The sequence below is a fragment of the Neopsephotus bourkii genome, unplaced genomic scaffold, assembly GCF_033783945.1.
Source record: "Neopsephotus bourkii isolate Nb327-2 ecotype Australia unplaced genomic scaffold, CSIRO-AGI_Nbou_v1 NB_1292, whole genome shotgun sequence".
In the NCBI taxonomy this organism is placed as follows: Eukaryota; Metazoa; Chordata; class Aves; order Psittaciformes; family Psittacidae; genus Neopsephotus; species Neopsephotus bourkii.
This window is the reverse complement of record NW_026901776.1, coordinates 3,516,048-3,538,840: the sequence shown is the minus strand read 5'-3', so window position 1 is coordinate 3,538,840 and position 22,793 is coordinate 3,516,048. Positions and strand designations below refer to the sequence as shown.

General features: G+C 39.4%; 1 protein-coding gene and 1 long non-coding RNA gene across 11 annotated transcripts in view; one reads left to right on the top strand and one right to left on the bottom strand.

Annotated features, from left to right (window-relative positions):
* The window catches only part of PLD5 (phospholipase D family member 5), a 164,745-nt gene extending 163,853 nt beyond the window's left edge, over positions 1 to 892 (top strand). For all 9 annotated transcript variants that reach the window (XM_061365751.1, XM_061365760.1, XM_061365755.1 and 6 more), the window contains one exon: positions 49 to 892. In XM_061365751.1, coding sequence (XP_061221735.1) covers positions 49 to 284 — 236 coding nt within the window. In that variant the 3' untranslated portion in view covers positions 285 to 892. The remainder of the gene's footprint in view (positions 1 to 48) is intronic.
* LOC133218899 (uncharacterized) overlaps positions 1 to 11,346 on the bottom strand; it is a 38,753-nt gene extending 27,407 nt beyond the window's left edge. For both annotated transcript variants that reach the window (XR_009727297.1, XR_009727296.1), the window contains exons 1-2: positions 11,202 to 11,346; positions 6,792 to 6,952 (exon numbers count right to left, since the gene is read on the bottom strand). This is a non-coding gene — a long non-coding RNA (uncharacterized LOC133218899). The remainder of the gene's footprint in view (positions 1 to 6,791; positions 6,953 to 11,201) is intronic.
* Positions 11,347 to 22,793: the final 11,447 nt, after the last annotated feature.

The following is a 22,793-nucleotide window of genomic DNA, read 5'->3' as shown; positions in this document are numbered from 1 at the left end:
TCTTTTTAGTGTCAGAAACTCATTGTAATTTCCTGCCTTTACTCGTAGGTAATTTTGATTGGGTAGGCAATGCTTTTACACAGAATGCTGGAGCTGGCCTTGTTATCAACCAAGCAGACCCGGGAAACAGCACGAGCATCATTAAGCAACTCAAGGCTGTTTTTGAAAGGGACTGGTATTCACATTATGCCAAAAGTTTACAACCAACAAAAATCCCAAACTGCTTTAATCACAAACTCAATAAAGTGACATCAAATAAGACTGCCATGAGCAATGTAAATTAGAAAAGACTATTTTACTGTTTAGTATGGCGATGAAGAAATGACACTGGGCTGTAGCCCTCTTTCTTTCATATTTACAGACAAAAGACATAAAAAGCAAAAAAAAAAGTTTGGTTGGGGGGTGTTTTTAGGAAAAAGCACACTTATATAAAAACTGTCTAAACTATATTCTCTATATTGAATTATTTAAGATTTTCAAGTTTGTAACTTCTGACACTGAATGTCCTTTCTGCTTCCACATTAATTTTAATGTTCTGTGTTTTAATTTAACAGCATGTGTCAATTTTTCTGTTTCAGTTTTAGGATTTTCCCTTATTACAAACCTGGCTAGAACAAACTGTGAGGCAAAATCAGGATTCATACTATGAAATGGCAGAATTCTAAGATCAGTTATAATTAATGGTCAAGTAGATGGCAGGTTTACTGTGTTAGAAAACATAACGGAATAAGCAAACTTTCACCATACAAATCATTCCCTTTAAATAAATAGCCAGTCACTCTAATACTTCCTTATTTGAGCATTTAGTTTGAGTATCACTCCTCCATGTCTTCAAACTAGCCTTAAAACACATGAAAGTTACATGACTGGTAATTCATTTATCATCTATCTATCTATCTCTCTATCTATCTCTCTATCTATCTCTCTATCTATCTCTCTATCTATCTCTCTATCTATCTCTCTATCTATCTCTCTATCTATCTCTCTATCTATCTATATCTATCATCATCTCCTAAATGTATGAGAAGGTGTTGAGGGATTGGGGTTGGTCTCACCAAATTCATCATAATCCCTAAAGCCTTTCAGATAAATGGATTTTTTTAATCAAAGTAATACGGATTCCTTTCTACATAATAGTTATTTCAAATGATGTATGTTTCATCTAACAAAATCTCTGGATTAATAGCAAAGACCTAGGACTGAATTATTATTTTTTTTGTAATCTCAAGGAAATGTCTTCCCCAAGTTTAATATTTATCACGTGAGAGTCAGCAGTTGCGTGACGACTCATTATCACGTTATCGTGTTTTATAGATTATGCATATATAAAAAATCAAATACAGCTTTTTAGGAAGGCCAAGGGTTATGCAAAATCATGGAATTGTTGTTAAAAGTTCACAGTCATTTTGTTGATTTTACACCTAACTTTTACTTAAAAAAAAAAAATAAAATCATGAAATGGCACTTCTTGATCAAATGTCACCCATCAGCACAAACAGAAATGTGATGCCTTTATTTAGGCCACAGTTTCAACTGGTGTTAACAGTGTGCCTCTACAAACACAACTTGGTTGCACCAAGAAGCACCTGTTCCATGAAAGTATGAATTTGCTCTTACATAAAAAATTGCATATAGATGTTTGACAATGATTTTTCTCTAGTCAGAGCTGTAATAGCTTCATTTCATAATAAAAATGTTTCATTACTATCCCTCTGGTTCTGTGGAACAAATACAGCCATAAAAGCAAACTGTGTTCTGCAGGTTTTAAAACTTTCACAGAACTTTTCGCAAAATGCACATTTTTTGCACCTGGCTGTATGTTACTGAAGGCACTCTTTGAAAGCAGAAGGAAAACCAACCATATCCCAAGGTACTACTTTAATCTTAAGAACAAGTTAAAAACTGTGACCTTCAAAACACTGGTTTCATTTACAAGGTCAAAGAAAGTTGACATTTATTTTAAAGGAAGCACAGCTTAGGAAATTCTAATGAGGTAACATACGCACAACTTCAAATTGCCAGCTTAGACACACCGCAAAACCAATTATGATCACAAAAGGCACACTTTTGACAAAGAATAATTGTTTCTTTTGCAACTGCCAAGATTTATATCATCTTACTGAAAACAGTTACATAAAAATTAAAAGTTAGTTGTCAACTTACACGGAACAGATTCTGCACAGCCCTACTGCTCAGTAACATTTTCTAATACTCATACACACACATGCTGTTTATTACCCCCCCCCAACAGAAAAGCATATACTCTTGACATTCATGTAAGAAATAAGTGAAGGAAGGATCTTTGTGAAGAGTGGTTTGTGTATTTTCTTCTTTCTGTATATAATTTAGAATACGTACAGCAGGTATGGGAGGGTGATCCCCAGCACTTATTTTACTTGGTGGGGTTTTTTTGTTTTGTTTAAGAAACAAGTATTAATACATATTGAATTCTAGTGAAAATTTCAAATGAGTTATACCACCAATGAATTTAGTCTTGAGTCAAAGCTAAAGAATACCAAATCAAACAAAAATCCACCGCACCTTTAGAAGCCAGTTATCTGTAAAGCTTCTAACACCCCCAGGCATGGGTGATCTTAAAGCCTGATATAAACTTAGTCCTCAGATAAGATACAAAAACACCCCAACAAAACAAAAAAACCCCACTGTCCAGCATTGTTAATTGTAGCACCTGATGGCAGTAACATACAGGAATGAATCAATGTATTTTTTTCCCTCTTGCATTATGGGTACTAAAAGTGTGTTAAGTGTTTTAAGACATCTTGTAACATGGAGGTAATAATGGAAGATCCAAGTGGAACGGAACTCTGTCAGATGATGAAGCTAAGCCGTCTGTTTACAAAACAGGTTTTAGTGATGAAATCAGACTGGAGTTACCACTGACCTTCTATTTAGTATACCCAATGAATGGGCCAGATGTAGTAGTCTTACTGGACAGATGCTAGGGAAATACAGTCATGAATGTTAGCCAGATGCATTAGTTTACAAATGTATTTACTGTCCTGATAAACAAATACTGGTGCTTCAATGATGCCCCCAAAAGCAATGACATGTAAAAGTACATTTTAAAGGTGCATTTTGTTGAGGTTTTATGAACAGAAAAGTTTTGGTTTTTTTTAAACAACTCTTGATGTATAATAGCAGTCAGCCATCCTACGTACAGACTGACAGACTCAAGTTTCAGATATTTTACTGTTTAGAATGGCAGCAGCTCCAAAGGAGTACAGAAGGCTCTGGTCTGATACCTTAGCCAAAAGACAAAGTGCATCCTTGGACTTCAACAAGTAAGTAGGAAATTAAAAATACCAGATTATTTTTTGAAGTTGTTTAAGGGGATTATACTCAATTATTTGTTTTGGGTTAGCACTGTTACTGTTTAACTAGATTTGCTGTAGCAGCCTTGATTTTGGCTTCAGATCTTTTTACCGTTGTAAATAAATCTGGAGCAAACCCATTGCAGTGCTTGCACATGGGCTTAGCAGGGATCAGAATCTAGACCTGCTTGCTTCCTCTTGCTTTAGCTCTCCTGTGTAACACCACTGCATGGGCTATTTCCAAATTTAAGGATCTGCATTCAGTGGTTTCTCACAGACCTCACAGGCATAATCTAAAAGATGCACTTTCTCTAATCTCCTTCTAACTGGCATTGGTAACTCTGTTGTATTAAAAGCAACTTCCTAAACAGAATGGCTTTATTCTTAAAGAATACAGACTGTAATTGTTGTTTGCTGCAAACATTTACTAGTGCCTTATTCATACAAGCTTTTGTTTAACTGCTTCTCACATGAAGTTCTGCTAAAGATGTATCTAGTATTGCGGCATACAGCAACCTTCCTGAGACTACATATTGTGTAGTCTACAGGTTAGTAATGAAAACTAGAGTCACAAAAAGACACAACCTGAATGTGAGATGTTGGTCCAAACCACAAGCACATCTAAATTTGAGCATTTTTATCCAAGCACAGTTCTACAACTGAATTTCACAAATACTCCTGTCTCCATTATCAACTAATCCACAACACATTCTGTCCTGCCACGGTGTAAAAACAGGTAAAATCTGAATTTTCCCAACACCTGGCTGATACCAAAAGCATAACCACAGATTTGCTGTAGGCACAGGATGAAGTCCAAAAATCGTGCAGTGGTTACTTTACCATTCTTCATGTTAAGTCTCAAGTTGCTTTGGGCTGGCTTACCAGTTTTCTTTCTATCTGAATCATGAATTAGTATCTACAACTACTCTCATCTTCTACTCCGAGGCCAGAAGAGCATGGATTATGTGCCATGGCACAACAGCCATAGCTGTACCCTACAAGGAATAGATCTGAAAAATAAGTTCTGCACAATACAGGGCCAAGTGTTCCTTCAAGTAAATCCAGGCTCTGTGGGTGTTAGAAACAAGTCAAAATGCCTCAGAAAGCTATTTTTAAGACATACCCATTATTCACTGTACTACTAGCTACCTAAATTCTACTTCTTCATTGAGATTTGCATACATAAAAACTGAACAACTAAGCTGTGCGTGAGTACCTGCCGTTTAACCCTAAAAAGAAACTCAGTCAAAGAATTTCTAGGGTGGGTCGTTTTTTTTTTGTGACTTTAGTGTGTACTTACTGAAAATGGAGCAGACTTTCTCATCAAGATGCTAAAGACATCAGCTGGCTACTCCAGTTCATCAAACTGAAATCCTTTATAAATATTCCCATCTTGAGTATCATGTGCTTGACTCCTGAGAATGGCCTTATAGAGTGCGCTAAGTTATCTTAAAACCATTTTGGACTTCAAAATTAATTCTTAACACAAAAATACTAACTACATGTATAGTATGTTTCCAGGTAGTAATTTCTGGCATTGTGTTTTAATTCCACTCTTAGCCCTTCTCTACGTATATATCAATGTTTTTTTAATCACTGTTAATCCAATTCAGTCTATGTAAAAAAACAAAACAAACAAACAAAAAAACACAGAATGAATCCTTGGTGTACTTAAATTCACAATAATACCTCCTGAGTTGAAGGCACCAGTAAACATATTCCACCTGTAATACTGCAGAGTATAGTAGCTCAACTGATACTGTAAGGCAATTGTTTTTCTTAGCTGTAGTTTTTCACTTTAATTACTGCTGGATGTTATTTATGAATTTCTCAGTGTTAAATCAGGTTGCTCTTGCATCATCACTTTGCACAAATGCCTTAGAAGCTTGCCAAACTAGCATGTAAAAGAAACCTCATTCAAAATAGTTTAGACAGGAAAAGAAGAACTCATACTTTACACTCTGTGGATGCTGAAGTCAGCAGATGAATTCCAGTCTTATAATACAGTGGAGCTTTCTATTGTACCTCCTGTTTTGATTAGCCCTGCACGGGCTTCAAAGAAAAAGTCTGTGAGAATTGTATGTTTGAGTAATCTTCAGATCAGGAATTTACAGAGAATCTGACTGAAGAATCCAGCTGCACTGAGCAGGTTCAACACAGTAACTCGAATTGGGTTTTTATGAAAACATATTTCTATTCTATATTCATATGCTACAACTGCGTTAACACATTAAGGTTAGGCTTTCCATAAAGTTCAAAATACACCCAGGACAAAAATCACATTATTGCGAATTACTCTGCTATAGTCAACAGAGGCAGCTCTTTTGTTCACTATGCTGCAGTTTTACAGGAAGACCTTAATAAATCATTTTAATCCACTGAAGTGAACATGGCAATTTTCCCTTTAAGAAGAAAAATAAGATTGATGGCTGATTCAGGATACAGAACAGAATATAATAAAATGGCTGACAACTGTAGCATTCCAGAGGACTGTTCTGTGCTCATTTATGTTGCATGGTGACAAACATGAATGATACAAATTACATGTATCACAACAGTGTGCATGAACACCTGTTGGGAACTGCATCTCACATAGTAATATCCATCTCTCCTGTAACAGCATAAAATGTAGTAAGGGTAGAGGGGAAGGGGCAAAAATAGCTGCAGAGGCAAACCAATTTGACAGAGTCCAGAGACTGAGTTAATGGACTGGGTGCTGGCCTAAAAGCTCTGGGCTACATTCACATCCTGTATTTCTTATGCATTCACCTTGCTTTTCTTTATACAAGTGAACACCCGTGATTGTTTTCAGAATGAGGAAGGAACCTTTGATAGCTACAAACTCAAGAGAAAGAAATCAGCATGAATAAAAGCCCATCAATTTCTATGTAGCAGATACTGAGAAGTAAAGCAGTATTTGAAATGGGGCTCTTCCTTGTAGGTTAGCACTTTCTAATGTTATATAAGCAAGGATTTACAACATAGCGCACACCTGTAAATTCCACATCACATACAGCATTTGCATATGTTCCTTGAATATACAGTCAAATCAGACTGCTACCATTCTGAACTCCTAATAAATTGGTGAAAATTAAGCAAAAGCATCACATAAACAAATTTGACAAAGTAATCAAACAAATAAAAAATTCTACACCCTCCGCCGCCCCCCAAGTGCTATTATATCAAGAAGTTCATATTACTTAGGAGCTGCAATTATTTTCAAATGTAACTTTGAGAGACTTAATGGGGATTTTAATTGGGAACGAATCTTCACACGAAAGATTAAAGGCATTGTCTTAAGCAAGACAGCATGTAACAAACTGCGCAGCTCTTCAAATTAGAGTGTGTGGAGCAACATTTTATTGACTGACTTGCTAACAGATGTTTTCAAGTGGATTTGCCCAGTATACAATTACTTCACATTATTCCTTTTTTGTAATTCTTCAAATAACACTGTACCTGTATTCAATGTTTTTCTTGAAATCTGACAGAAAAGCAGGAGGCTTCTAGAAGTGACAGCTGTTTGTTTCTAAATGTCACAGAGCTGTTCTGCTCTCACTTGTCCTCTCACTGTCTCCTGCTTCTTCAGCCACCCAGTTGAGGTTTTCACTTGTCACTTCCTGCCAAGCAAAGAAAACAAAATATTTTTAGTTATCTGCTGCTTCTGAAAACTGCTGGCTGCTCAGCATGCTTTTGTCCTTTGAGCGATTCCCCACCTAATGTGATACTAGAGAAAGCATAATAAAGGAGGTCAAACACAGAATTCCAGCGTCCTCATATAGTTCCCCACCTGGAAAGACACATGCAAAATCTGGAAGAAAAAGAAGGTGGGTGGTGGGGAAGATGTCTGGCAAACTTCACATGAGGTAGAGGTTCTTCTGGTGGCTTCATTTTAATCTTGTGTAAGCCACTGTTTACCATACCACCAGATTTGTAATGACTAAAATGTGCAGCTAACTTTGGCGTGAAAGGGTGAGAAGTCAAATACACCTTGTCTTGAGGAACTGAATCGATTTCTTCACTTTCTAAGAAGGGTGAAAGAGGCAGGTAAAAATGGAGAATTAGTTGTCTCATTTATTCAAGGAATAGCCCAGGCTGCTACTAGAAATAGAGCTGATGATAAAAGTTTCAAAATGAAAAGCAAAGATCTTACACATCCAACTTCTATCAGTTCTTAAAAGGTGGTGCACAGCTGACATACCTGTGGGAACTCAGGGCTCAGAGCTTAGTGCTAACTAACTTCTTTGTGGCAAACTGTCAGGTTTCTCAGGAGACCTCCTTTTCCTCTGTCTCACTATACTCAATACAGCTGTGACATCTGCTTTTAACAAGCTCCAGATTCTTCAAACTAGATTATAAAAATCTCTAGACTGTTATATCTTCAAACTAGATAATAACAGATTTCCAGATTAGATTATAACAATTTTCCCTGTGCAAAGAAAAAACGAATGACAAATTCAGTGAAGGACTCAAAGAACCTAGTACAAATATTAAAATGCATAAGAAATCAGGGCCAAAACCAGAACACACTCTCATTTTTGCCAATGTTAATTAAAAAAGAATTGGAAAAAGAATAAGAGGCCAGTGCAGTGCCCTGGATTAATTAAGTGGGAATTTATAAACCAAAACACTTATGTTTGTGGACAGTCCCCACATCTAAACTGCTGTGAACCACTAGTTTGATACGTGGTACAAAGGTTTCAGCATTCAAAGTCTAGTATCAGGTACACAGCCTAAATGGCAGGCGAAAAAAGGGGTTCTGTATTTACAGAGAACCTACTGCCAAATAATCATTAAAAAAATAAAACAATCACTTCTCACAGCATTTATGTCTTCAGATGTCAACACACAGGTCACAGTGAACAAATCTGGAGAAAGACAGGAAAGCAAAATCTGTGGCAGCAAGCAAGCCAACTGAAATAACCTTTAAGCCCATTTTCCAAGTGCCAGTTAATAGAATAAAAGCACTCAGATGTCCCTGTCTCAGATTCCAAATAGCCTTGTATCAGATTCCAAACAAGAGCTGAAGGTCCCCACACACATGCACGGAGACACATCCTCAAAGGAAAAATTAGCATCTGTGCCAGAAGAGCTTGGAACATGTCTAGTACAATGACTTGCTCCACTGCTGTCTTACTGACAGCAAATAGTACAGCTCTTTCTAGAAAGGGCCACATACCATTTATTAGAATACAGGAATATGCCCATATAAAGGAACTTGGAATAATGAACCACACCTGGCCCACAGCACAGTAATCAATGTAACCATAGCACATACCAAAGCCATCTACTTACCTTTTCATTCCCACATTACACATGTGCCAAAGCTCACTTTTTATAAACAAAGGGCAACGTTTCTCTCTGAACTAAACATTCCAGAGAGGATTATACCTTTTTCTTTGAAAAAAAAAAAAAAAACAAAAACAGAGAAAACAGCAACCACTGCCCCAATACTCTTCCCTTTCCTCACTCCACTTTTTCATTGGCAAATGTTTCCTCTATCTCCCCTTCTGTCTCGTCTTTTCCCTTTTCAAGCTATTTACTACATGGTGTTTCTGAATCCCCTGAAAGCCTTGCATAAATAACGTATGCGTTGCCTCCAGGTGTTTTGCTCGCTGTTGTCCTGGAGTCATACACCAGGTTAACCTGCCAAGCTAGGCAATAACAACCAACTCAGAACCACAGACAACTTCAAGCCACATGACCTCAACTTTACCCTCCAGGTGGCATTCAGCCACAGAGGGGGTCTAAGCTGGGTACTGTCATCTTGACAGTTAAAGTGTTCCAAGCTCACCACTGTACCCAACACCACTTTCTTCAACAGAAGAAAGAAGACCTCTCTGCAAATGTATTTTAAATCTCAGAGTGTGCTGTTGGCACTGCATTGTGTTCCCTACACAACCTAGAAGTAGCAGAATTTCTTTGTAAAGTTTGCAGAGCAAAAAGGATATATACTAGTTAGTTTTACTACTATACCTCTTCTGATGGAATAAAATATCAAATAGAAAAAAAAATCTGTCTAAACTTATTTTGAAAACTGCATGGCCAGCTTATGCAGTAGCTAGATATGTGGCAAGGTGGCAGTGTTACTCTCTAAGGAGAATAAAATAAATACGCTTATATATTTTGTTCAATTCAAGCACTGCGTAGTCTCCAAGTTCTGCTATGGGAAGTATGAGTAACTTCTCATTATCCTTCCTATTTCAAAACACAGTATTTATCACAGATGTGTACCATACAGCAGCACAGCTTAGGCCTGTTATATAGGTCAGTATCTGCAATGCACACCAGAACATAGTTTGCCACTGCAAAGGAGAGTGGCTGCAAAATCTATTTTGGATAATCCGATTTGTATTTGAGGAAATCAATGTGTGGTCATTTCTAGAACTGTGAATATAAGGCAACTGCTGCATGCTTGTATATTTGATGAGTTTTATTATACTATATCCTCATATGAATGCCTATGCAGTGTAAATGCTTTAATATAAGATAGTGGTTTTTTACACATTATTTTCTATATGATGCTACATTTTCCTGCATGTTTATCCAATTTTTGTGTTGGTATAAAGTGCAAGCAGGAAGACACATGATTTTAGTAACATACATAGCAGCTATTCAAATCCATTCTAAAAACACATTCTTACTTAAGACTTAATTTGGCAAGAAATGTGGCTTCCTTTTGACAACGGGCTTGGTTCACAGGACTACCCGTGTAACTCATTTTTACTTAAAAAACAAAACAAAACCAACCAAAACCCTGAGTCTGTAAATGGGGCTATTGACTCAAACCACAATATCCGTATGATTTGACACCTTTGAAAACATAACTCATCTGCTTTTACTAGGAAAACAGATGACCTGTACTGATTCAAACAGAAAAACAGTGCTCAAAACTGAGCAGCTGTTGTGTTTGGTGCTGCAGGATGACAATGTAGCAATCTTTTTTTTATTTTTTATTTAAACAATACTTTCTCATACTTAATACAATGAGTTCATGTTATTTGACTGTGAACTGGGCCCACTGTTTACCGTGTTATTATCCATAACCAAAGTTCAAGGTTAACAGAACTGAGGTTGACTTTCGTTTTGGAGAGGTGGCTTGGCACAGCCAAATGCACATGCTGTTCCAGTGCATTTTAAACACAGGGTAACCACTGGCTGAAAGACTGATGACTAAGCATTGTCAGTTCTATCTTGCACTGCTGGAAACTAAGTTAATGATGTAACACTAAATCAAGAAAGTAATGTATTAAAGCTATGTAAATATTTTTATTTATCAATGCTGCAGCATCATAAGATATCATTTTTCACTGCTTTGATATCCAAGGATTCCTAGTACTACACGAATGTATTTTCATCTGATTCATCTTTCAGTACTTACATTCAAAGCAAAGTAACTTCTATTTCTTTGTACACCACTGAAATAAAAAGAATCTTGTTTCAGTACATAATGCTTTTGTTATTCTTTTTGGTCTGCCTCTGTCAGTGCTTGCTGCCATGAGCGCTGTATCACAGACACTAGCCCCTAACTCTCAGTCTTCTGCACATACACATACTGAAGGTGTACCCAGCAATACAGGCAGACTACCTGGTGCCTCCAGTGAAGGCCCTGCAGAGTGTGAGCAGCTCTGGCGCTGAATGACTGTGAGCATCTAGTCAACTTCACAACTACTAGAACACAACATATAACCTGCATTCCTGTTTTATCCTTCAGGCACATTAAGCGTAAATCCCACTTTCAGGCACATCAGTCTCTATCACACAGGCTATATCCATCCTGCGTGAACATTGAACACTCTCAGGCTATAAAGCAGTCTTTTGTCTGTATTTGTAATTAAGACAGGGGCACGGTACAAGCTTGAACAGTACGTAGTATCATCCGAGTTGTTACCACAACTGTCCTTCATGTTGGCCCACAACAACTAGCACTCTCCCAGACAATGCCCAGCTGCAGCATTACAGGACAAGATGACTTAACAACTGTTTTCAATGCAGTCTCACCACAGCTACCTTGTAGGGAAAGAGGAAAATGACAGGTAAGGCAGTTGGATGTCAATCACACTGTGTCACTTAGCTGTACAGCCAAGGAATTACTCCTGGCTTCTTTTGGGGTTTAGATACAACTATTCACACCCCTACAGTTATCACACTCCAAATCTGAACCTTAGCTGCAAGCCCTGGTGTCAGACAAAAGCGGTGTTCTCCAGGATGCAGTTTACCTGTGAACACTTCAACCCAAACAGGGAACTAGATCTATCTCTGAATTTCCAATTCTCCCTTGACTGAACAAGACCAACTGAAATTGGAAATACTGTCCTATTAATCAGACCAGAGAAAACAGTATTTATCAAAGCAGATCTTGTAATACTAGGAGAAAAATAAAAAACAACAACCCCCCCAAAAAAAAAACAAAACCAAAACACAAAAAACACACTAACAAAGCAAACTAAAGGAAAATAGAAGACAGAGAGCTTACCAGCATCTGTCAAATTCTAGTGAATAATTAAAAACTGCCTAATTGAGCTCTGCCAAGATGAAGGCCATAAAGCCTCATTCAGCACTTCAACCCCAACCTTTTCTTGGGGTTACAGGCAAGAGGCAAAGCAGACACATGTAATAAAAAACATTTTATGTATGATAATAAAATTGAAGCACATGAAGCCTGACTAATTCAGTGGCCTTCTACAATGGAGGGACTGCATCAGTGGACACAGGAGAACTACAGATATCATCTACATGGACTTCTGTATAGCCCTTAATATAGTCCTCCACAACATTCTTGCCACTAAACTGTAAGGATACCAGTTTGATTGATGACTGCGAGATGGATAAGGAATTGCTGGGTGGTCATGTCCGAAGAGTTACAATGGATCAAGTGGCCCTGCCGAAAAGGACTTGGGGATACTGGTGGATGAAAAATTGGGCATTAACAGGCAACTTGCTCCTGCAGCCCAGAAAGCTAACTGTAACCTGGACTACATCAAAATAATTTATGACACAGACACCAAGACGCTGGAACAGGCTGCTCAGAGAAGCTGTGGTTGCCAACTGCTTGAGGACAGGTCTTCGAGCAACTTAGTGAGACATCTCACTGCCCATGGCAAGAGGCTGATCTGAATGATCTTTAAAGGTCCCTTCCAAATGATTCTAAGGATTCTGTGATTCTAAGATGCTGCAGTAAGTTACCTCAGTAGCTCAGGTTATCAGCTGATACCAATAAAGGAAACCGTCGCATGGCTTAGAGTCTTGCTTTCTTTCTTGTACACTATACAACTTATCTGAAAGTAGCTGCTTCTGTAACACAGTAGTGATACAGTTTCTACATTAACAAGTAAGTAAGCTTGTACAAAATAATTCCTAGCCTACAAAACCACAAATGGCTAGACTGACTTTTGACACAGGCAAGACAAATGAAGCATAAAAACACTCTACAGAATAATTTATTATTTGGGCATTTGCATAGAATGATTTAAAAGGAAGAACAGTTTCTTCTCCCTTCATGTTTATGACCAGCTCTCATTATTAAAGAATACAGAGGCTTGTTGGCGTGTTCCACCTCAGACTATGCATGTGTCTCTTCTCCCCCTAATGTTTTCAGTTCCAATGCCCCACTTCTGTTTTTTTTATCTCAATCCCCAAGTAGTCTACTCTGGATATAGCTGTTAAATGATAGCACAGCCTGAGCTAATGTATGCATTTACGGCCTAGAATTTTATTTGCTGTTCTAACTCAATATGAAATCAGGTTAAAGCCTCCCACCTGATCTGAACTACAGTACAGGCTTTGAAAGCTTAACATACAAAAGTTAAAAGATGTGTAACATGGAATAGCCCAGGTCCCCTCACATGTCCCAAGAAGAAAGTTACAGAAATAATGACAATACTAAAGACCCTCATGCTTCAGAGAGAAAAACTCTTCCCACAAAGAGCTGCTGTTGTGGATAAAGCAGCCTACCACAAAGGACAGAAGGGATACATGCAGAGAGGTGTAAAAATGTTGGCTATGGAAATGAGTGTTGTGTAACAGCCTAGTATTCTTTCCACCAAAGTATGGGCTACACAGACTACAGAAAACAAACTAGGGACTGACGCAAACCAGCAAGTAAGATGACTCCAAACATTTCAATACTTGAGATAAGCATTATGTTATTTGGAGGATCCTGTAAGTAAATTCTAAGGTGTCCATAGCTTATTACAGTAATCTATTTCAAGTAAGCACCCTTTTCCTTAGCAGAAAGCTGCAACTCCCAATTCTAACAAGAATAATCAACAGCCAATACTTACCCAGACCCCTATGACTTGTGCAACACAACCCTCTCTGAGTAGACTCAAATATGAGTAGACTCAAATTAAGATCCTAGTTGGAATCTGGGAAAGCAGGCACTACCCTGGATTTCTCATTTCCTGGAAGCCTGCCACAGTCACTGGGATTTTCTGTTGCTTTCACATTCTCTTAAGAATACATGAGTCCTAAACAAAAGAACTAAACAAAGTCCTAAACAAATCCCCCTCCAACTTCCATCTAAAAAACTTCTAACCAGGTCTACTGCTAAGTAATTAGCTCTACGGAGATAAACTCATGTTCCCTGCAGTTTGAAAATGAGAAGAATAAGCAGCAGATAACATTTAAACAGAAAATGTAGACTGACAGGAGATGAGAGAAAGTAGAAACTCCAAAGATAACCACTGCTCTCAGTAGTATGCTGGTTTATGTTTTAGCAGAAAGCCAGCTTCTAATTGCAAGGTCACAAAGAGGTAAGCAATACCTGGCCAGACTTTGCCCCACACTGTTCCACAATACAATGATTGACAGATTTCTTCACTAAATACCACAGAAGTGATGAATTCAGAACAAGGAGGAAGAACCAATTCTTGCGCAGAGAAACTTTACCTTTACTCCAAAGCTACTTATGTCCCCCTTTTATTCTGTCAGGGCATCTCACTTTCACACTTCCCATGTTTTCGGCAAGACAATTATTCTACTCTATTATTGGATTAGTGCCCATTTCCACAGAAACTATACAATTAATACCAAAAATCTGCATCCGGAAACTCAATATTCTTTTTGCATATGCAGCTTCCTATCATATGAAGTTGGAAAAATCTTAGTCCTATTTACAGACAATAAGCAACTCTAACTGCTTACTGAGAAGACTAAAAAACCTTCAGTCCCAGTAGCTGAAAAGAAACCAGCTGCAGACCACTACCATTAGACTGATTTACTGAGCAGGAACAGATTTTATCCCATTCCCTGCCTTTGACAGCATCCAACAGGGTCTGTGCGCCAGTGGAATGAGATGATGCTGGTGGCGTTAATGGGTCCCCTTTCCACTCAGAATCACATGCAATAAGGTATAATAAACAACTGCTTTCTTACAAGACTGCCTAGGCATAAACAGGCTCCATTTCAAGTATAACTTCCAATATTAGGATACATCCTTTTCAGGCTTTATTTCCATATCCAAAGCAGCACATACCTTTTATCAGTTAAAGCAGGACACTCATCCCGAAAGGTACTGACATCTCCAACTCAGAATTTTGCAGTTCCCTCCAGAAGGGGAGCCCTTGGCTAACCTCTGATTCATTTTTTAATATCAGTATTTATTTTTCCCATATGTGCTCAAGTAATACACTAAACTGAAAGAAACGAGCAAGTGACAGTATATGTAGCTGAGTGCAACAGCAAATCAGCTACAATATGCTTCTGGACTTAGCTATCACCTTTGGCATCAAGTGACATTTTAATAAAAAAATTAAATGAAATGAAATAAAATACAATAAATAAAATCGCAAAAAAACAACAACACAACACCACCACCACCACCGCCGCCACAAACAACAAAACAACCCCACAAAAAACAACAAAAATTACAACAAAAAATCTACAACAAAAAGCCGTTTTCTTTCACATACTGGTTTCTTAACAACATGCTCTTTAAGGTAGCAGAAGGGCATAACATGCCAACAGCATGCTGAGACAGTCAGTCACTGGTGAAATGACTCCTGAACTGTGTATACCTATTGCCCAAACACAAACTCTGGTCCACTTACAGAACCCTGCTAAATACAGCCCAGGTTTTAACCTGCTTCTTCAGGCTAAAGTAATCCAGGTCAACAAACTGTACATATGCTTCAGCAAGAGAGCCAGAAAAACACTCAGGTGTTTCGCTCATTGCAATAAATCTTCCAAATCATTTCATTCTACCGTCTCACAACTGATGGTGAAAATGCTCATAATATGATGCACAGGAAGACTGAAAGAGTGCAAAGACATCACTGAACAGCAATAACCTACTTTCACAGGGCTCCCACATCTCAACTTTTTTCTTTGAGCAAAGTTCTATTTGCAGACAGAGGAGGGGGAGACTTCTTGATATCCCTGTTCAGCCTGCAGTTTAAAATACTTTGAGGATATATATGCTAGATAATGCAAAGATGAAACCACAAATCATAGTTCAGTACCAAAGCATTATGTTCCAGTCATTACCCTGTATCCTATTTATGGCTATAGCTAGTATCAAACCAGTATGGCGGTTAAGTCCTTAAATGGATTTTACTGTTGGTGTAATATAATAGTCCCAAAGACTATGTTCGGAATACTAACACATTTCAAAGGGGTTTATGAGCTACCAGAAAGGTCACATCTCCTGTAGCAGAACCAGCTTAATGAGCTCATTTTAAGGACTTATAAATGCTTAAAGCATCTCAGCTCATGTAGAACTATCATAACAGTAGTCAAGACTATCTGCAGGGCCATGCTCAAAAGTTACAGACCTCATCGTACAACCTAATTTCTAACCAAAAGTGCCATTTAAATCAATGGGATAATTCCAGGCAGCACCAAAGGGTAAGCAAATTAATTTCTGTTTATACTGATACAAACTTTCAAAGAGTTGAAAACACTCAACATTTTAGGATGGCCCTTTCAAAATGGACACTGGTTATATTAGCAGCACAGCAAACACTTTATAGACAAGTAAAGCAGCAAAGTCTATACCCAGTGATTTTTCAGTCTGAGAAAGCTCTTCCGAACAAATTCAGTTTTACAAAACTGCCTTTTGATCTACAAGCACAGAAAAGGTGGGCAGGTCTGTGGAGCCAGCTAAAAAAAAAAAAAATCAAACAAACAAACAAAAAAAAAAACAAACAAACCCATCTTACAATCAAAACCAAACTGTAGCTACCATAACACTCTGTACAATCTAGTCGCCCACTCTGTATTAAACTGCCAGCAGAAATAGTATTTTAAAATAATTATTTTCTTTATCACCTGATTTGGAGAAAATGTATTCAGCCATGTCATGGGACCCCCAAAACAGCCAGATGCTGCAACTTCACCTCTGCAGATCTGTGTTTCAGCATTTGCAAGGAAGTGGTACAGAAGAGTCAAAGTCTGCACCCCACCACTGATCTATAACCCAAGTCTGTATAGCAGAAGCCAGTTTTCACACTGAAGAGTGAAATTTATCTCCATAGCTTAAATTTCTTGCTGTCACAGTGCCTTCCCAGAATTAATGCCTCCACAGTATTTTCTCTATATATTATAGCAGCAGCTGTTTGACATGCATGTCTTTGTGGTGACTTGATCAAAGTCACTCACACAGTAAGTGCCATAAATACATAACCTGTATGTTATAGGGCAACAAACACTATGCTTCAGTGAGAGAGCAATCCAACAAGCTGAATTTTAAGCTGCATTGTAAGTGCAAAGGTATGGCAGGCTAGCATAAACGGGAAAGTGGGAAAAGTAATGAACTCAAGAGGGAAAAGTTTAATCATTAAAATTCCGAGCCCTAGTCTGTCTGCTCTCCAAGCAGGTTTTAGAAGGACAGAGAGTTTTTCAAACACTCTTCTTATGAATCCCCATACGAAGAGTCTGATCACAGAAACAGACGCACAAGACTAAGCCGCAAGATGAGGCCCTGCAACCATAGAACAGAAACAGTAACATTTTGGCTAACTAACCCACAGCAGCAGCTCCAACCTGGTAATGCCAACCCCTCCAGCTACTTACTCCACCATTAGGTTTAAGTTCCAGCATGCCTGGAGTCCCAAGACTTCTCTAAAGCTCCTGAAAGCTCTTTAACTAGAATGTCTGATGGAGTAAGCCAAGTAAGAAGAGGTACACAAGGCAATTACTTTTCTATTTTGACTACAACCATATGTGCAATATAATAAAAGAGGAAGGAGAGCCTTAAAATTTGGTAAGAATGAAGCTCTTTAAAGATATTGGCTCATTTACCTTTGAACAGTCAAATGAAAGGATCAGAAAGGCCATTATAAAGTATTCTTTACAGAAAAATAATGTTTTAATGTTTTAAATGGCCTGTTCTTCCTGTGGACCTAAGGTAAAAAATACATCAGAATAATCTAAAACCAAAGCATATAACAAAATGGTAAAAATATGCTCTTTAGCACTTGTAAGTCCACACTGTCAGAAACGCACATTGCTGACCTTCACACACAATGGACAGACATCACATTAATCCTGCATGCCAGTACCAGAAGTTCACACACAACAGAACTTGTTGCACTGCCATTTTTACAAGAAACAGAAAAGCCAGTTGTCACAAGTTTTATTTATATATAGTATAAAACTGCTTATCTGCAATTCCACCAAGTTTTGTTAGCCTGGTTTGCATTTGTTTAGATGAATAATGTGGAAGAGGGCTTTACTATCATGATGGCTTCCAGAACGTGTACAGGAATTGAGAAGGAATTATATTAATAGCAAAGAAATTAATGAGAGAATCAGGAACCCCCATCTGGAAGTGGATCAATATAAGGATACTGCCCAAGTGATCCTTCTTGGCCTTCTCCCCACCTGATACTGTGCACTTGCTGTACACGAAAGTCTCCTTCGGAATAAAGCAGATTCTCTAACAAAGCCTGAGGAAGTGAGAAATTAGGCCTGATGCCAATTAGTGCTTCCACAGGACTCATAAATGCTTACAAGCAACAAAGGAAATTCTCAGCAAGGACCAGAAGGGCTTCATTGCCAGATTCGGGTATCACAGTGCAGCTCCAGATGGGTGCTTAAGACGAACCACATATTGTAGGGCCCAATGAGATACAGGCTGCAGCCTGGACAATGGCCAAAAGATGAGTTTGTAGTGTTAAGTGGTTGGAGCCTCATCAGATACATTTCCTCAGAGGCAGTGGGCAGAGGACAAGAGACTAATGGTCCCCTCCAGAGGCAGAACCCTATTCTCCTGCAGCAAAGGCACCTGGTAATATAGTCTGAAACAAGTGCTACTCTCCACACCAACTTTGTATCTCTCTCTGTCTCAGGCAGATGACATTTTTCCTCAGAATTGCATATGGGCTTCCTGACTTCACAGGTATCATGCCCATAACCAGGCCAGTTTGATCTCATGTCTAGTAATTTACTACCACAAATAACAAATTTAACATTTTAGCTCAGCTCTGAGATCCAGCGAAAGATCTCTGGAGCATCAGTCAATCAAAACCAATCCCAGTTGCCTAAATGACTCAGATAATGTAAACAGTAACGCCAAGCCCAGTGAGACTGTACACTATCCTGCTAGATTAGGAATTGTTTGCTCTGAAGAATAACACTTAGCAGATTGCCAAAGATCAGTTCTGTCATAGCTCAAAGGAGCAACAGCTCATATCAGGAATTTGTGGTTGGTTTGCCATCACAAGAGAATACATGTCTCATACATAGCTAGTAAAGCTGTTTTCCTCAAATTATCTGATGCTCCCAGAAGAAGCAAATCTACAGCTAACAAGAATTACTTTGTACCAGCAGCACTGCAGGTGATGAGCAAAAAAGGTTCAAAGCTGATAAATCTATGAAGCATAAATGACAATGCGTCACAGAGCTTTTAACAGGTCTTTTGCTTTGTTCCACAGGAGAGGACTAGCTTCCTCCTCATCTGAGCTCAATAGGACACACAACCATATTTTCAATTGAAATGCACTGCTTCCTAGACATCAGCAATACATTCATAATTCTTCCAAAACAACCCAAAAGGCAAAAGGCCATGTGATGTTCCTTCTGGACAATGACAAAAGAGTATCAAATCCATGCACTATTACCAAGCTTAGGACCAAAGCCGAGAGTTTAGGTACTGACTGGATCAATGCCACCGTGTCCCAGTACCACCTATGCAAAGAGCCACACAAGTTCTTACCAGCCATTTTTCAGCACTGCTGCTCCACTCAGTCCCTAACCAGCAATGAGTAGAGAAAACTATCACAAGCTAAAGCTTAGCAACAGAGGCGTAGACTTATTCTTGTGCAGAGATCAGATACTGGTTTAAACACAAACACCAGTCTAGCTTTTTGCCCCCGATATGTAAGTGGTGGGTTCGCTCCACCCAGCACAAAGCCACCATGCTGGCAAAATGAAGGAAGGAATGTCAGCAACATCAAAAGTCAGCCTAGCTACAGGACCTTACTTTGAGAAGCTTGAACAGTCCAACTCAAGGAAGTCAATATTTTTAGTTAAAGCAATGCTCATTTTTTGCACAGATTACTGACAAATTAGGCTCATGAAGCCAGCAATACCCCTGAAACTACCTCCTGTCCTGAATGATCTTCCAACACAACAGCAAACACCGTATTAAATCCACGGATTCAGGAGGCCAACAACCCCTCTCCTAGGGCACACCCGACTATCCACACCTGTGCAAAACGAGTACAAACCACCGACACCCTAAGCGAGTAACGGAAAGCCTCAGCTCTGCCTTTACCCCTTCCATCCCCTTCTCACGCAACGCCGCTGCCGTCAAGCAGGAGCCCACTGAGGCAGCAGCCCCTGTCTGCGCTCCTTGCCAGGCGGCGCAGGCCACAACCGCAAGCAGACCGGGCCCCACTCACCATGATCGTCACACCTCAACAACCAATTCCCCCGAACCCGCAGCTCCCCGAGCTCTGGAAGGTTCTGCGGCCGCGCCGGTTCTGAGACGGGGCCGGGCCAGGCTCCACCTTCCGGCAGAGCTGGCAGCCACCGCCTGGTGGGGCTCGCCGCCGTATTGCGTGGTGCTCAAACGGCAGCAGGTGAGGCTGTTGTACGCTGGTGCTTACGGTCACGGTTACGGCGGTTTAGGAGGGAAAAAGGCTGCTTCCTTGGGCTTCTCAGTTATTTTCTGTAAAAAAAAAAAAATAAAATAAAAAATAGGTCTTCTAAGAGTTAGTTTTCAAGCCAGTTAAAAATGGGCTGGTGTCGCCCTTCTATTGGTCCTTTCCTTCCCTTGCCAAGCTGCTGAAAAGTGGCTTTTCTAGCAGAAACTGATCTGGAAAACAAATGGTTCTCACAGCATGGTTACTTGCCTTGCAGAAGGGTGGCCTGAGCAGCCCACCAGCAGGAGTACACCCATCACTGCAATAAAGAAATACAGTGCTATGGGAAAGCTTGGATCTGAGTTAAAATTTTAAAGAAAGTAAAAACCTAAATAAACCTTCAAAGTGACAGTCGTGTTTTTTGCTTGGTGCCCTGAGGATAAGGGTAGTGGCCAGTTGACTCGGGCTCCATTCAGTGCCCAGCGAGGACACAAAGCGCAAGGCATGGTCACTGCTTTTCATAGCAGGGTGTTTCACAGCCCAAAGAGCATTCAGTCTTCCAGTGTCCCCTTAGTGAGAAACAGCAGCAATATCATTTCTCTATGGGACAGGTTCCTTTGTTTCTGGCAAGGATATGCTTGTATTCCATTTAACTGGGAAAGAACAAAAGGTAGTTTCTCTGCACAGATTTCATTTTAGATCACTGCAGTCTCCAGTGTTGTTCAGGCTATTGCTCTGGGCAATAGATTAGTCTATGGGAAAGAGCGTAAAGAGAAGTTGGCATTGGTGAGGGCTGTTACAGCAAGCAGGAGGCTTTGGAGGAACACAGCAAAAGGCAAACAAAGCACAGAAAAAAACCTTTGTTGACCAAGACAACACCATATGTCATATAAACCTATGTATCTGTGGCCTGTATTCAGTCCTGATGCCATAGGAATAACATCATAGTAAGTCTGGAAGGGAACTCAACAGGTTATCCAAGGCATCCTTCTTTGCAGGATTAAAGACAGATCCCTGTAATGCACATGTGCAGGGTCAGAGCTTACTACCCCTTCTTACACCACAACAGTAACCAAGCTAATCCCTGCTTATTCACACCCCTCAGAGTCAATTGAGGCAATCTGAGAGATTTGATAGAAACTGAAGTGGATTTGTTTCATTAAGTAATTGCAGAAAGTTCAGCCTGAGTTTGTAAACCCCTTTAATGATGCTAATCACCTCCTTATTGCTGTCTGTGTTGACTTGCAATCCTGGATTTGCTCATCATTTAAATGCACGGAGCGCCATGCCTCTAGGTGAAGTTAAAAGTTTGCACAGTGCATGCCTCAAACCAAGGTATGAGTGCTACAAAAATAAGTGTACCTTATCACTACTGGCTAGGTACAACCTTTCTTGTCACATTCACCCCAGCTGTCTGGGGACAGGTAGAGGATAAGAGTCTCAATGGCAGCTTTGCCCTATGCAAGAAACTACACTGAGCTGAATGCCCTCTTTGCTGTACTAAGAGGGAAGCCCAGGAGCCCTTAATATTTTTCTTTCTGTGGATATGCATTGCCCTGCCTTGAAAATAGCTATGTGTCAGGGTAATTGGAGAATTAAAGTTGAAATGGTGCCATTTGTACATTTCAGAGGAAAATTTTCTGAGACTCACCCAGCAGACTCCTTCATCCTTCTCAAGCATCTGAAACAGCTTTTCTATTTGTGATGAATGTATGTATGTCCTATAAGGGGCAAAACAAAGGCTCCTGCCATTAGGCAATTCTGAGTTGGAGTTAACACATTACAAAGAATAAAGCTGCTCATAAGAAATAAGATGTTTCTCTTGGCAATAGATACTTTCATTTAACCTTTTCGGTTTTATACAGTGCTCCTGTTCATGCAGGTGCAGGGAGATCCACAGTAGTCACAGTGCTGCTGTGATACAGTCCATCACCAGCAGAAAACTGAGGTTTCAGAGAGGTTTCACTGCAAACCTGTGCTGTGTAATGTGTAACACTCTGCAAATGATCCTAATAGTCATGGAAATGACTTCCATTTGGCATGAATCACAAGAGCTGCTAAGTGAGGGCCTCTGAAACAAGCCTGTTAGGAAAGACAGAAATAATGAGCTGTTGTACATTTATTATTTTTTTTTAAGCTCATTAAAGTGGGACAGCAGTTGTTTAACAGTCAACTACAGGAAATAAATGCCAGGAATAACAGATACTGCAGTTAACTGCTAAGACTGACTACCCGCCCTTTATCTGAATAATGTGCATATCATACCTAAAGTATCACACAATCAAAGGTTGCTATTTTTTGTAAACTGTTTCCTAATGACAGGTATGGCTGTTACTAAGAATGCATCACAGTAAGGGACCCAAAAGATCTCAGGGAGAATTTCCAGCACAGGCAGGCCCAGTACAACTAAGGTAGCATGCCATGTAGTGTTTCA